This window comes from Argiope bruennichi, chromosome 6, assembly GCF_947563725.1.
Source record: "Argiope bruennichi chromosome 6, qqArgBrue1.1, whole genome shotgun sequence".
Classification (NCBI taxonomy): Eukaryota; Metazoa; Arthropoda; class Arachnida; order Araneae; family Araneidae; genus Argiope; species Argiope bruennichi.
In genome coordinates, this window is record NC_079156.1 from 73,073,144 (window position 1) to 73,086,300 (window position 13,157).

The window sequence follows — 13,157 nt, forward strand, 5'->3', positions numbered from 1 at the left end:
AGCCTTGGACGGCTTTCCTGGTTACAGTACCACTTGTTTGGAATTGATTCCACAACCTGAATACCACTTTAGGTGCCACTTGTAACCATCGAGCCACCTCCACCTGAGACTGCCCTGCTTCAAGCCTGCGAACTGCTCTCCATCTCAAGGAATCGTCTAAACGATTATGAGAACTCATTCTCACTGGAAACAGATTAAATTTTTTGTTTTAATGCAATATTCACAAAATTGCAGGCAAAAATCCCAGATGCCCAAATGGTCTAATTTCAGTAATTCCTCAAAAACTAATGCTAAACAACATTTTTTTCCCACAACAAAGGTTAATATCGTGTTACCGGTCCTTCACAATATACAAAATATAATTTGTTTAAATTTTACTGGTAGCTATTTAGAATTATTTTGAAAAACATTTTTGTGACCTTAATTTTGGACATGAGTGTATTTATCATAGTAAATTCTCTCATAAGATTTGTAGTTTACTATTTTATTTGATGTGTTATTTTTATGGAAACCTCATATATAAAGTACAGCTAATTAACAAGAGTACTTACAGTTTTTGTACTCGAAGCGGTATCCATTTGTATACACAAAACGGGATTGTGGATTGATTTCGTTACTCTGTAATGAGAAAAGATTTTATTAGTTAACTGAAACTTCAAAGTTGATTATTTTCAAAAATCTTGATAATTCCATAAAGTATATAATTGATATTTTAACATACAACAATGCAATCTTTCGAATGAAATAATATAGATAATTCAAATAAGCCCCCTACCCCTCAAAAAAATTCTAAAAACTGTGACATAATTCTTCTTGTTGTCATTACAACATAATTGATATACTGTAGTGTTCTAAAATTGCACGTTAAAGAGAATCTAAGAAAAAAATCATTTGTCAGAGTTTAACTTCGTATATAAGCATATGCGAATTTTAATTCAAGAAGAAAAAGAAAATAAAAATATAAATTAAAGAGTGCATAGTTCAAACCTATCGATACAAAATATATTAAAATAAAAGTGTTTTAAATTTACATTGATGCCCAAATATATATAATTTTATAATCCAAAAACTGCATGAAGATTTAATAACTTTTTCCTCAAGTCAAATTCTTCTTAAACTAATAATTATTTTGTCTCTTGCTATGTAACTAGAATACAGATTGCTCTTATGCTCTTATTAAAGCCCACTGTCTGCAAAATATGCAACCCATTTTCAATTAATCCTTTCTAGACCCGTGGGAAGTATGCCTCTCATCAAATTTATCAATCTTTGTATGAAATTATGTAGGTTGGCATAAGTTCTGACAAATTATTTTTAGAAAGACTGAAACTTAGATGCTTTAGTTCTTTATTTTACACAAAATAATGTTTTAATTTGATACTTAATTATTAATCAAATTGATCTAATAAGCTAAACGAATCCCTTTTCTTATTCTAATTTCAAGCCTAAAAATATTTTAACATATGATTAGAAAAAAATGGCACTTTAAAGGGTTAAACCAGAATCTTCCATCCAGCTTGTAATCGTAACTGGCTTTTCTGTGGAACTGAGTCTTTGGTATTGGCCTCTACAGTTAAAATTTCTTCTGATATGCATCAGTTTTTTTTTTTAATTTTTTTTTATTGCGGTAATGTAATTCTAACAGCTCATTTATATTATTACCCATCTGAACAAAACGGATAACTTTTATTACACGATAACTTATGGGTGCTTATTTAAGGAATTGTTTTATTTCAGAATTTTGTATCCGTATATAAATCCAAATGGGAAATATTCGATCTGGAAAAAAAAAATAGTACCGAAAAAATACCGAATTCGCGTGGTATGGGAATATAACTGCATTATGTACGACTATAGAGTTCAAGGTAAATGAGTGAATTTAAACTTATTTAAATAATATTTTCATAAACTTTAAATTTGAATATAAAATTCAATTCTTCAACGATTTTTTTTGTGAAATAAAATTAAATTTGTTTGGCAATATTAATGGGAGTAGATCTCCGTAAAGAGAATTCATTTATTTTACTGAAAAAAATAAAAATCTGAGTTTTGATAACCGTAAATACTTTAGTTGAAATAATATATAGAAGGTATTCTACTTCTATCGTGACTGAACAGCTATTTTCTGCACTGTTAAAGAAAGACATACAGTTTCAATAGGAAAATAAATTTAATAACAGGAATAATCATTTTTACCATCTCAAACAACATAAAATAGAAAACTGCGAAATAAAGCTTTTTATATAATCCCCCGGTCCTATTAATAAAATACTCCTGATATTGTAGCATTTTAAACAACAACAAAAAAATTTATTTTATGACTAAAACTCACCACGTTATGAAGAAATTGAAAATTATCACCTTAAACGAATTTTGCAGCTAAAATCGCAATTTCGGAAAAAATTTTAAGGGATCATTTGCAAATTGAAATCCTACACATTGTGTTGCTTTTTCAAATTGTTTTTTAAAATAAATTTGTACGCGACCCTTATTTAGGTTAAACAGTAGTAATTTTGGGAATTTTAATTATAAAAATATTTCAGAGTATGCACAATTTTTTACTAATATAACTGATAAACGTTAAAAAAATTAAAATTCGTAATCTTTTCAGAAGTGCATTCATTTCCTCAAACAGTATAAAATATAATTCTTCCCGTCACCTAGGCATATATAGTTCGTTTCAAGTGGAAAAAGTTCTATTTCTAACGTTTAGAAATTACGAATAGCTACAGGACTGTGATAAGAATGGACACCATAATAATTTTTTTAAAGAAATTTATACAGATTTCTCTCCCTCCTTTTTTTTTTTTTTAATTTCTGAAGAGCAATTTTCCCCCTCTAAAAAGCATTTTGAAAGATTAACTTTTAATTAATTTACAGAATAGACATTTCAACCTAAATTTCATTATAAAAAGAATAACTTATAAATATTCAAGACTGATTGCAATGAAGTGTCATTCTAGGAAATATATTTATCTCCTAAAATCAAAATTTGTTTTTAATACTTCTTTAGCGCCATTTTAAATCAATTAATGTATAGTTATAATCTGACTGAATTTTAGAAATTCAATATGCAGTTAATATCTTAATTATGTTTAAAATTTAAATTTACGTATTCTTATTCCTTTACATTTTAAAATCATAAATGGAAAATTTACTTTCAGCAAATAATGTAATGTAAATAATTTAAAACTATTTCGTTAACAAACAAATATGCATAATAATTTTATAAAAATTGATGGTCAAAACAAAATTTTGAAATTGTGAAGTGTTAAAAACCTTATCTTATGTAAACTGAAATATTATTCGCATATAGGTGTATTAGTATTTGTCAACTATTAAATTATGTTAAGCCATAATGAGCAGTAGAAGATAAAAAAAAAAAAAAATGCTAATTTTCTTCTATAATATTGCTTTGTAGCGTCACGCTTTTTTTCATTCCCAGAATTTTGATTTAAAAATTATTCTTCGTTTTTTTATTATAATAATAAAAGTATTTTTAGAAACTGACTTATTTTCTACTCTTTAATCTTCTCATGTAATATTATTCAATCACGGAATTTTGAAATCAATTTTTTTCTTAGATTTAATACAAGAAACCTCTCTTATATGGAATCAAAATGCTATTAAAGATAATTTATTAATTTATAATTCTGAATATATTCATTATTATATTGTTTTCGGAAATAGAAAAATGCACAGAATTTCAGAAGTCTAGAACATCATTCGGTAAAAAAATCGATTACAAAATTGTATATTTATTGATTTGAAAGAAAACAAAAATGCAACTTACGTGGAAAAGTTTTTTGAGATAATTTATGTATTTAAGTAAAACCGCATTTCTGAAATGTCTCGATCCTACTCCAAGGAGCAAAACGATGCAAACACCCTGAAAAATAATATACCATATAATAAATAATTTCAATTTACTGAAACAGGAAATCATTAAAATAATGAAAGCAGTGCAACTTTTTTAGAATAATAGTATTAACTGCACATTGTATTAGCTACTCCAAAATGAAAAATACCAGAATGGAAGATCGCGATATTGTTTAAATATAATGTAGGTTAATATTAAAAAAATATCTTCATAATTAATAACTTCCAGTTTTTAAAAATCTGATTGAATTAATAGCCAGTTTGAAGAAGGAAGAAAAATCAGAACATTCACAATGTGCACAATCATATGAATTTTACATCTACTTTCACAACAGATCATATTTCTTATAGAAATGTTTTATCATAGCCGGTGATAGCACTAGGACTCAATCATAATTTCCACCCTGGGTGTTAACATAAAATGTCTCGCTTTTGCGAGTGTATAAATCCCACCAGAAGGCCTTTCAGATATGGGGACGAGAATCTCCCTCAGGTATGTATAGTACCCCTACTTTTCTGTTGGGGACTATAATGGTGTAGGGTCAAGTTACTCTCACTCTAATAGCGAGTTGTACCTTTATACGAGGAGTGGTAGCCTGTAATGCTGATTATAATGCATTCACTACAATGCCCGTCTTAATTTGCGTAGCGACTCGGTCATTTAGTTTACTACGTAAGCTTAAGCAGCACTTTAATAGTTATAGAATGCTTCACGAAAGAGTTTGTATACTTACAATCCAAGAGTTAAAAATTTGAAACAGTTTCCTCCACCCTCTTAAGTTCACTTTATCTATCTCCAGCCAAGCAACCAGGCCTGGGATCCAAATGCCGGTGAAAGCCAGGGAGAGGAAGCACAGCATCTTTGTGCTACCACTGAAAAGTTAAAATTCAAGAAATTGATTCAGTGTATTAATAAGTATTTTAAAAAACAACAACTAATATTAAGAATGTCATACTTAAGCTCTTTGACAACTTCTTCGCGTTTGATTTGTGGAGTAGTTAAATTGCAGCAAATAACTACACTCCAGATCAGGGATCCCTGGGGAGAAAAGTACAGTATTAATAAAAGATAAAAGGATGAAAAAAAAAAAAAGAATAGAAATGTTTAAGAATAATCTACAGGGAAATAAACGGTTGAAACTCAATAGATTCAGAGTTTCATATCGTCTACTTGCCTATCATCTATTATCCAACTCAAATCTTACTATGTCGTCTACTCTATTCAACAAAATCTGAATTTTGCATATACTACCATATTCATTGCAGGTGAAGAAAAATTCAATTTTATTTTCCTTTCGAAAAATTGAAACAGTTAATGTTGTTCGTTACGTAACGGTATTGTGAAAGCAAAGCAAATTTAACAACAAAGTCGAGGCTGTGGTGAAAGCTTATAAGGCAGTTAACAGCTACGCTGCACGGGCAATTGCTCTTGTATTGTGGTCATGTTACTGGTTCTATCCTCGCTCATGCCAATACGCTACAAGGTTATAAATGAGCAAGTAGGGGTTAATAGGTTAACGACCAACTTAAATTAATTCAAAAGAATTTTATTATACCTGATGTTGAGCATACTAACTGTGAGATAAAATTGCATTAAAAAAATCGATCAAAAGTCAATAACTTTTTATGTATATAGTCATGCATTCTAGGATTAAAATATCAAAATAAGTATATAAAAATTGTTCTCTATTTTCTGACGTCTAAAGCAAAGCAAAAGAAAAAAAATCAAAATCTGGTTAATGGATGATGTATTCCAAATCATCTCTATTTAAGAGCTTGAGAATACATACAATGCGTCATAAAATTATATGGATAGGCAATGCTTTGAAAAAAAAAATAAAAAAAAAAACGATGCAATAATCGGAAAAATATTTTCATATACGAAATAGTAACAAATTTACAGAATACATTACATAACTATCATACTTATATCACAGATATTTTGTTAAAAATATTGATTTTATTGGGTTAGAAAGATCAATTTATGCGACAACAGATCACTTTACTCATTTTTTATAAAATCCTACATTAGATTAGTAGTTTCTATTGTTACAACTAGTGCTTGATTTTGGCATTTTGCAACCCTAAGCAATGAACATTATGAGCTTTTTTTAATAGACTGGTCAGTTTAGTTCCACATTTCAACACATTTTCAGATTAATATTTTTTATTATATTAACTTTTCGAATATGCATTCTTTTTATTTATATATTAAGATTGCAGAGTGCTCGGCCTCCGCGTCTGTACCCAATATTATTGGAGCAGAGTTTCAATATTTATAAATATTATAATAACGAAGTGAATATATTCAAACATTAGAATCTGAGCGATAATATTTGATAGAATGTTAATATTATCCTAATATTTTATAATGCATAGAATTTCTGCTTTTTATTTCTTTTTTTATTTGGCAACTAGGAAAATAAAGCTCTTTACTTGATCTGTTGTGCCCCCATCTCAGCTTTGCTGTCTTTATTGTTGTCAAAGTTATTGACTGATGGCTGGCATCTTTTAATCAAATTTGTCCTCATTTTAAGGTAGATTATTACCAAAGAAATTTTAAAAAAAAGAAGTACAGAAATCGTAAAATCAAGACTTCAAGACTGAATTTCAAGAACGTAGAAAAAATGACTGATACTGGAAAGTTCCAAACTTGACAGACAAAGAAAGATTACAGTAGAAGCAGAAGTATCTTCATTATGATGCATATTATAAGTGGTGTAAGAGTTCAATGCCTGCAAACAATCGTCAAATATCAATAATAAATATGAATCGTCAATAATCGTCAAATATGAATTAAATATATCAACTTTACATATATTTAATTCATATATGTAAAGTACAAAATACTAATGTAAAGATATGCTATTTTCATCTAATGAACCTTTTTAATTAAACCTTCTTCCTTTTTATATGTTATTCATCTTTTGAAATGTACACTACTGAAAATTTAATTTAGACCCGCCTTTTTTTATTTTTTTATTTACAATGCTTAGAACAGGAATGCAGACCTTGTATGTCATTGCTTACATAATCGTAAATGAAAATTATTTTTATTAGAGATAGTTATTAATTTGTAGTTTGTTTTAGCAATTTTTTTCTTGTCAATTTACTGAGTTACTAAAAAGAATAAAACAAAATACAAAGTCGACAACAGTAGAAAGGAAAATTTTAGAACTTACTACACTGATGAAAAATAATGGGCAAGCTAGTGAACATCTCAAGGTTCTTGAAGGACCAACCATACACCTGCAAGAAAAGTTTTAGAACAAACATTTTAGAACTTTAGATTCAAATTTTATGGACAAACTAAGTCAAATATTATTTTGACTTTTCTTAAATATAAAAATAATTTAAATACAGATAAACTGTTAAGAGATAGAAATATTTCATATATTGTTCATTGCAAGCCTACACATTATAAGAATAAACATATCGTTTTTTTTGCATGTTCTAAATTCTTAATCATAGAAAATTCAGTCATTCTATTTTCCTATTTAAAAAACAATGAAAGTATCAACATTTTCCAGATTTCTCACCTATCTTCGTAGCCATAATTCGGTGTAGAAGCTACAACAACTCCGACCCAAACAAGAGGAAGACCTGTAATAAAGAGAAAGAATCTTTTGAACTCCATACTGCATCACAATTTTTGGAAATATTTGCTTACATTTGCACTTAGATCTGGTTCTTATTCTAGAGTGATTTGTAGATAATAAATTGTTGACTGCGTTTCGTTCATAATATTTAATAGTATTACTTAAATTTTAAAAAAATAGAGCTTTCTTTGAAAGGTATTGTAGCATTCCGATAAAGAACATAATCTTTTGTATTATTAATATAATTAATTTATTCAGTCAGACAAAAGATTTGTAGAAGTCTCTTCCCATGCCATATTATGTGTGTGTGTGTCGTCAATAAACTTAAATTCATCCGCGCTTCTAAAAACTTATTTTCTACGCATTAAAATTATCTTAAATTGCTGTTCGACTAATTCTTTCATTTTAACAGCAGGAGACAAGCTGGTGCAAGCATTAGTAATAGTACAAAAATGTGCAGAAAGAAATTAAAAAAAAAAAAGATTCCAGATGTGCATTGTAATTGGCGAGGATTATTTCGAATACTGAAACAAAAGTATCTGCCTGTAACTAATTGTTCTGTGTTATTTTTAACACTTTTTTTAGTATAAATGTGCTGGAAATCACGACAAAACAAATGCGCGTTTTATACGTATTACTCTTACCAATATTGTGTTCAGTTTTTTCTTGTATTAAATCAAAGAAGATCTACAGTTTTGCAATTGGCTTCTTTCACCATTTTCTAGGTATGAAAGCTATCTCTATTGTTTGACATCATGTGGTATTTAACCGATCTCATGTGGTGTATGGTCACTTAACTATAACTGGATACTAAGCTTGGAATAATACTTGTCGTCATTCTCTAGTTAATGTGGGATAAAAGGATTTTAATGGTAATCTTGTATGTCAGCGATTCTCAACCTGTGGGGCGCGCCCCCCTAGGGGGGAGCGAGAATATCCAAGATAAAATATTATTTAAAAAATTGATCAACTGACTGAAAGGAAAGCTAACATACACATATAAAACAAAATACATTTCGACATATTTAATAACTTATTAAAGTAAACCAACTTACTAAATCAAAATTTACTTAATAAAAACATACTAAATTAAAAACAAATTTAATAATTATTAGTGACTTTCTTGGACCTGTCTTTCAGAGCAAAAGATTTCAAAGGAGGGCTTAATATTAGAAATAGCTACTCTCAGTTCTGTTTCTATACTTAGCCGAGATCTATATTTTGTCTTCAAAGAAGCCACAGCAGAAAATCCAGTTTCACAAAGGTAGGAGGTTGAAAATGGTAATAGAATGCGAAATTCCTTTGTTTTTAGTGCAGAAAAATCATCCTCTACTCCTGCCCAAAATTCAAATAGTGACTTATTACTAAATTGTCTTTTAGTTCCGCCACTTGTAGTGAAGTCTATGAATTTTTCTTTCTCATGAATTGAGAGTCCTTCGGGAGTCTTATGAAATGAATCCCTAACCCACTCGTAACTTGCTATCCATTTGTGGTCAACAAGAAAATACCTTTTAAAATTCTTTTCCAGCATGACTAAATGATTTTCAATGGGTACAAAAACAACTTTTACATGTTCTTCTTTAGCCTTGTAAGTTTTAGTACAATCATCCACATTTGCAAACATTGTTAGATTTTTTTGCTTTAAATTTCTGTTAAACAATTCCAATTTTCTACAAAAAGCATTAACTTTATCACTCGTATACAACATATGTCTATTTGCTCCTTGGAGTTAAAGATTCAAGTTATTTAATTTATCGAATATGTCGACCCAGTAGTTCAATTTCATCACAAATAAACCATTGCGAAAATTCTCGGCCTCCGGTCTGTTTTCTTCTAGGAAAATGGCGAATTCTTCTCTTAATTCATAAACACATTGCAAAAATTTCCCACGTGATAACCATCTTACCTCGCAATGAAATAGTAACGCTGAATGTACTGAACCCATGTCTTTACAAAGTGCGGAAAAGATTCTCGATTTCAGGGGTATTGTTTTTATATAATTTACTACGGTTACAACCGTAGTTAACACAATATTCAAACAAGGATTCATTTCTTTCGACACCAAAGTTTCTCTGTAGATCATGCAATGTATCCAGACCCACTGAGGTGATTTTTGTTTTACAAGTGCTTGTATACCTTGGAATCTTCCAGACATTGAACGAGCACCATCGGTGCATATTCCTACGCAATTTTTCCATTCTATGTTTGTCTCATTCATAAAATCATTTAAAATAGCAAATAATGCGAGGACTGGAGGGCTATTGTTTTTAGTTCTATTGGTTTGCAGAAAAGTAGTTCTACTACTGACATATTATCACAAAATCGAACATAGGCAATTAAATGAGCACCTTTATTACTATTTGTTGCTTCATCAAGGTACTGAAAACAATTTGTTCACGCAACTTCGAGAAAAGCTGATACTGTACATCTTCAGCTATATCACCAATTCGACGAGCAACAGTATCATTTGAAACAGATGCGGACTGCAATTGTTTTGAAAAATTATCTCCAAACATAGTTTCTGCAATCTCAATTGCTACTGGCAAACTAAGCTCTTCACCAATGGTGTAAGGGCTTTTACATCTGATTATTTTATATGAAACTTTGCAAGATGCAATTAAAGCTTTTTTATTTGCAAAGTTTCTTTAAAAAGGAATTTTTGATTTTTATATGATTTTAAATTTAATTCGAAGAATTATCTAGGTTTGTTGTACTCACTATGAAGCGTTTCCAAATGTCGTCGTTTAAGTTCATTAGGTTTCATGCTGTCTGCGGCCAACATTTTTGAGCAAATTATGCACATGGGCCTTTCTTCTTCATTTACTTCAGTACTGATAAACCCAAAATTTAAGTATTCTTGAGAATATTTTATTGGTGTTATTTTCCATGCTCGTCTGTGTATTTGTTGGTGCTTGAGTATCGTCTAATTCTCGCTTACTTTCGCTTAAAAATTTATCCACGAGTCTGGAAAATTTACTGCCGTGAATATTTAATAATGCAATTAACACGAAAACATATATAACATACACATTCACGATAGATTCGATAGCGATAGGAGGATCGACTCGAATGAGACTGGCAGGAACTGAAACTTGCGTTATCGAACATTTTCCTTCTTTCTATGAGAAAACATGTGCACTGCGCCTGCTCGAGACGGCATCGGTGGTGTGGATTCCCTTCCACAAACATAACTTTTTGTTTGTTTGTTTGTTTAGTCATCTTCTGTTTTATTTCTTTTATTATTCGAAAAAATGTATTCCTAGTTTCTAAATTTAGCTCACCACGTCTAGGTTAACTTTCATTAACGAATTTTTCTACTTTCATATTCTTTTAACTTTATCTCCCTTTTTGGCTTTCATTTCAAATATAATATTTAAATTTTCCCCACTTTCATTCGCTTCATCTGTTCACCATCCGATTGGCAAAATGCCACATGTGGTTACTCGCCAACGTTGGCTCGCCTTTACTCTTGTTTTGGCAGTTAGTTAAAAATAATTTAAAAACAGAATCCAAAATACTCAATATGCATTATTGTTGTGTACATTTTATTGTAAGAGGGAGACGCGATGAAAATTATGATTGAAAACCGCCGTATGGGCCGCGAATACTGAAAGGTTGAGAAACGCTGTTGTATGTCTATCTCTAAAAACTCAGAAATTTGCCACTGCGACACAATTATAATAGAGCTCCTCACATAGGACAGTTCTGAGAATGATAAAATCATGAAATTTTATCAATTATTAAAAAAAATGTGAAAACAACATTTTTAGAATCTGTAGGTTTGCTTGAATTGGGTCTATTTGCTTCTAATTATTTATATAAATATTGAATGTTTCTACAATAATTTTTAATAAACTCATTTTTGAACTTGTACTTACCCCAGCCAACGAGCAAGTAAAAGTTCACTCGTCCGTCCACGATTCCCTTGATGAATCCTTTGAACAGCGCGTGAGTCAGGATGCACAGCCAGGACCCGAGAGCCAGGTAAAAGTAATGGATGAACCCGGACAACACTCGGCATGCCTCCTTCGAATACAAAGAAATATCCAATTAACATATACCAGTCTTATAATAAAAGTTGGATTTGATTTTATGTTCATACACTGTCCACAAAAATTAGGAATATTTCAAAATGAATAAAAAAAAAAAAAAAAAAAAAAAAACGATAAAAAAGGCGAAAACATTTATACAACAAGGTGATGGTGATTTTCCACTTGACAACAAAAACATAATACCGTTAAATTTTAGAATAATTATGTTTTTAAATTTTTTTAGTTCAATAGATAGCGCAACTAATACAGAAACAGTGATTTTACATTCGATTTTTATCAAAATGGCATTAACGAAGTAAAAAGTTCAATGTATTCTTTGGTTCCATGAATTTAAATCGATAATTACTGTTCAATATCAATTTTGGGGTTACATAAAGGACAAAGTGTTTGCAACGCTAACTGAGGATATCGATATATTTAAGATTAGGATCACAAAATCTGTGTCTTAGCGTTTGGACAATGCGTGGTGGCTGCAACACAGCGTTTGGACAATGCGTGGCGGGAACTGAAATTTAACTTTGACCTTCTTCAAACTATTCAATTCAACTTTCTGATGTAAGTAGCTTAGTTAAAAGTTTTATAAACGTCATTATACCATATCAAAACAACCATTTACCAAATTGTAATATTTTTACAATAATATTTTGTCATTAGGGAAAATTTTTGGTCACCACCTTCTTAATTGGTGTTGTTGTTGTTACTTATGGCACTTGTCACGGACAAGCCCGCTGTTCGAAGACAGCCGATTTAAGCGTAAGAGGGAGCGCCTCTTGTTTTTATCGTAGAGCCAGTCACCTTGGGCCAAGAGTACGACTTGACTACTCACGCGTCATTCGTTTCCAACCCCTTTTTACAGGAGGGCACATTCACACATCTCACAGATAGAACAGGAAAAACAACCATGCCCAAACCGGGACTAGAACCCGGAACACCCAGATCACGGGGAAGACGCGCTACCCCTATGCCAGGACGCCGGCTGTTAATTGCCAATTTGACCTAACGGTATATAAATATCAAAGCATACGAAAAACAGTAAAAATAGATTAATATCTAGAGAAAAATGAAAAAAAAAAAAGAAAGGAAGCAGAGAAAGAAACTATCTAATAAATAAATTGGCAAAAGGCAAGAATAAATCCTTCAATTATTCAGACTCATTCCTTCAATTAGTTAAAATGTTAGAAGTCTGCGCATCATTTTTGGAATAAATCTGAATAGATGGTGCCCTCGTGGATATTTTAATACATTCCTTCCACGAACTCACACTCCAGATGAAAGAAATTAGTCCCAATTTCAACCCTATCTCTCTCCATCTTTCATTCGCTTAAAAAAAGTTTCCGATAGATTTTAAAAGCATCATAATTTTAGCGACCATTCAATTCATTCAGCGACTGGAAAACCATTCCATGTCCCTTATAACACTGTCTGAACTAGAAGTTGTTCTGGTGGAAAAAGATTCCACAAGAGCAGTCTGATCCAGTCGTTGTTAGTACGTTTTAGCAGTTTAAGTAAGTGATTAAATTGAACACTAAATTAACGATTCAATGTGACGCACTTTCATTTCGATTCAGGCATTTGCTAAATAGTCACGATAATTCATTTGTCGCAAGAGTATTCGTTGTTTTCTTGA

At 30.6% G+C, this 13,157-nt stretch overlaps 1 protein-coding gene across 2 annotated transcripts in view; it reads right to left on the reverse strand.

Moving 5' to 3' along the window:
• Window positions 1–13,157, reverse strand: part of LOC129972998 (uncharacterized) — a 62,103-nt gene that overhangs the window by 3,166 nt on the left and 45,780 nt on the right. For both annotated transcript variants that reach the window (XM_056087334.1, XM_056087333.1), the window contains 7 exons: window positions 11,357–11,504; window positions 7,419–7,482; window positions 7,062–7,128; window positions 4,836–4,918; window positions 4,614–4,752; window positions 3,794–3,889; window positions 552–618 (listed from right to left, as the gene is read on the reverse strand). In XM_056087334.1, coding sequence (XP_055943309.1) covers window positions 552–618; window positions 3,794–3,889; window positions 4,614–4,752; window positions 4,836–4,918; window positions 7,062–7,128; window positions 7,419–7,482; window positions 11,357–11,504 — 664 coding nt within the window. The remainder of the gene's footprint in view (window positions 1–551; window positions 619–3,793; window positions 3,890–4,613; window positions 4,753–4,835; window positions 4,919–7,061; window positions 7,129–7,418; window positions 7,483–11,356; window positions 11,505–13,157) is intronic.